The sequence below is a fragment of the Bidens hawaiensis genome, unplaced genomic scaffold, assembly GCF_021521415.1.
Source record: "Bidens hawaiensis isolate Kalapana, Puna unplaced genomic scaffold, B.hawaiensis_p1.1 tig00011951_1, whole genome shotgun sequence".
NCBI classification, from domain to species: Eukaryota; Viridiplantae; Streptophyta; class Magnoliopsida; order Asterales; family Asteraceae; genus Bidens; species Bidens hawaiensis.
The window spans coordinates 441,376-444,050 of NW_027491958.1; the positions used below are offsets into that span (position 1 = coordinate 441,376).

Consider the following 2,675-nt stretch of genomic DNA (forward strand, 5'->3'; position numbering starts at 1 on the left):
TTATTGCCTTGGTTCTTGATGATATCGACTCTCCTACTTGAAAGCGTTGTTTCAACAAGAAGATGGTTCCTTGTATCTACTCATTTGACTATTAAATTACTTATTTGTCCTCTGCTGAAATCAGCAAGTTGATTCCTACTTATTTTATTGTTAAATTACTTATTTGTCCTCAGCTGAAATCATCAAGTTGATTTTGGTTTACATAATTTTGGATTTGGAACTACCGAATCATTTGATTAAAAACAAAATACTTTAAAAATATAAATGTTAATGATTCTTTTAGTTATTGCGGCACATGCAATATTAGATACGTCTTTAGGAAATAGTGGCCACTTAATATTGTTTTATAAAAAATACATCATGCTCGGATATATTTTAGATATTTAAGCTGTTTCATTAGCATGAAAGAAAAAGGAGTAAGGTAGTGTTTGGTTTGGTTGGATAAAAATATAAGAGTGAATTAAAAGATGTTTATGACGGCCCCTCATGTCAAAATATAAATATATTTTAAGAAGTTATAGTATATTTAGTTGCCATTAAAATTACAGCGAAAGACTCTTACAACGATGGGTAAAATTGGTATTTCAAGTGAAGCAGGCCGCTTAAGATAACATTATGCATCTTGGCGTCTTGCTCACATGTACAACTCATAAAATCATGATTTGATTTTCTTTTTAAACATATTCACATGCAATTATTAATTCCATTTTCCCAAAAAACAATAATAGTTTTTAATGAATAAAAATCAAAGTCACAATCAAAATCCTCTCTTGTTTATCCTACATAAACCTATCTCCATTCTTGTTTCCAAACCAATACTCTTAATTTACATTTCAAAGAAAATGAGAGAAATTCTACACATTCAAGCCGGACAATGTGGAAACCAAATCGGTGCCAAATTTTGGGAGGTTGTTTGTGATGAACATGGAATCGACGCCACGGGGAAATACAACGGTAACACTCATGTTCAACTAGAGAGGGTGAATGTGTACTATAACGAGGCAAGTGGTGGAAGATATGTCCCAAGGGCGGTCTTGGTTGACCTTGAGCCCGGTACAATGGATAGTCTACGTGCCGGGCCCTATGGAAAAATTTTCCGACCCGATAACTTCATTTTTGGCCAAAATGGCGCGGGAAACAATTGGGCTAAGGGACATTACACTGAAGGTGCTGAGTTAGTTGATGCAGTTCTTGATGTTGTTCGTAAAGAAGCTGAAAACTGTGATTGCCTACAAGGTATGGTTGAATATATATTGTATAGCAAATTAATATTCATTAACTTATGGAGTATTAGTTAAGTGACAAAATGTCACGTTGTTACAGGATTTCAAGTGTGTCATTCACTTGGTGGGGGCACGGGATCCGGTATGGGAACCTTACTGATATCAAAGATCCGTGAAGAATATCCTGATAGGATGATGCTGACCTTTTCGGTCTTTCCATCACCGAAGGTGTCAGATACGGTTGTTGAGCCGTATAACGCCACCCTTTCCGTCCATCAATTGGTCGAAAATGCCGATGAATGTATGGTCCTCGACAACGAAGCATTGTATGATATTTGTTTCCGAACTCTCAAACTCACCAATCCTAGTTGTAAGTAACCCCAAACACAAATTAATCCCTTTTATTTATTTATTTTTTAAAAAACTAGTTAAACTTATAAAAATGTACAAACTTTTAATGCAGTTGGTTTATTTATTTATTTTTTAAAAAACTAGTTAAACTTATAAAAATGTACAAACTTTTAATGCAGTTGGTGACTTAAACCACTTGATATCAACCACCATGAGTGGGGTCACTTGTTGCCTCCGGTTTCCGGGTCAACTGAACTCTGACCTACGAAAGCTTGCGGTTAACCTAATCCCATTCCCAAGGCTCCACTTTTTCATGGTCGGGTTCGCACCCTTAACCTCTCGCGGGTCCCAACAATACCGCGCCCTAACCATCCCGGAGCTCACCCAACAAATGTGGGACTCCAAAAACATGATGTGTGCAGCCGACCCCCGCCACGGGCGCTACCTCACCGCCTCGGCCATGTTCCGGGGCAAAATGTCCACCAAAGAAGTGGACGAACAAATGATTAATGTACAAAACAAAAACTCATCTTATTTTGTTGAATGGATTCCTAATAATGTGAAGTCAAGCGTGTGTGACATCCCTCCAACCGGGCTCTCGATGTCGTCGACTTTTATGGGGAATTCGACGTCAATTCAAGAGATGTTTAGGCGAGTTTCGGAGCAGTTCACAGTGATGTTTAGGAGGAAGGCTTTCTTGCATTGGTACACAAGTGAAGGGATGGATGAAATGGAGTTCACTGAGGCGGAAAGTAACATGAATGATTTGGTATCGGAGTATCAGCAGTATCAGGATGCTGTGGCTGATGAAGGTGAAGATGAGTATGAAGATGAGGAAGAAGAAGAAGAGGAGAATTAATAATATAAAATATGGGTATGATTATTATTATTATTATAGTCCTTGTTGTTGTTGATGATGTTCTATTTTTTTTATTTTGTTTTATGGGTGTGGGAAGAGTTTTTGGGGTGTTTATAAATTGTTTTCGTGATATGATACTAATGTATATTTTTGCTATTATTTGTTTGCTTATTATGAATAATATATTGAGTGGTTATGTTTATGATTGAGAAATGAAAGCCCATGTTGCGTAGCATAGACAT

The 2,675-nt window shown here is 37.0% G+C and overlaps 1 protein-coding gene across 1 annotated transcript; it reads left to right on the forward strand.

Moving 5' to 3' along the window:
* The first annotated feature begins 781 nt into the window (after positions 1-781).
* On the forward strand, positions 782-2,433 carry LOC143539610 (tubulin beta-3 chain-like). The gene is made up of 3 exons (XM_077032879.1): positions 782-1,236; positions 1,324-1,593; positions 1,754-2,433. Exons 1-3 carry the CDS (start codon positions 843-845, stop codon positions 2,431-2,433), a joined length of 1,344 nt encoding a protein of 447 aa, XP_076888994.1. The 5' UTR covers positions 782-842.
* Positions 2,434-2,675: the final 242 nt, after the last annotated feature.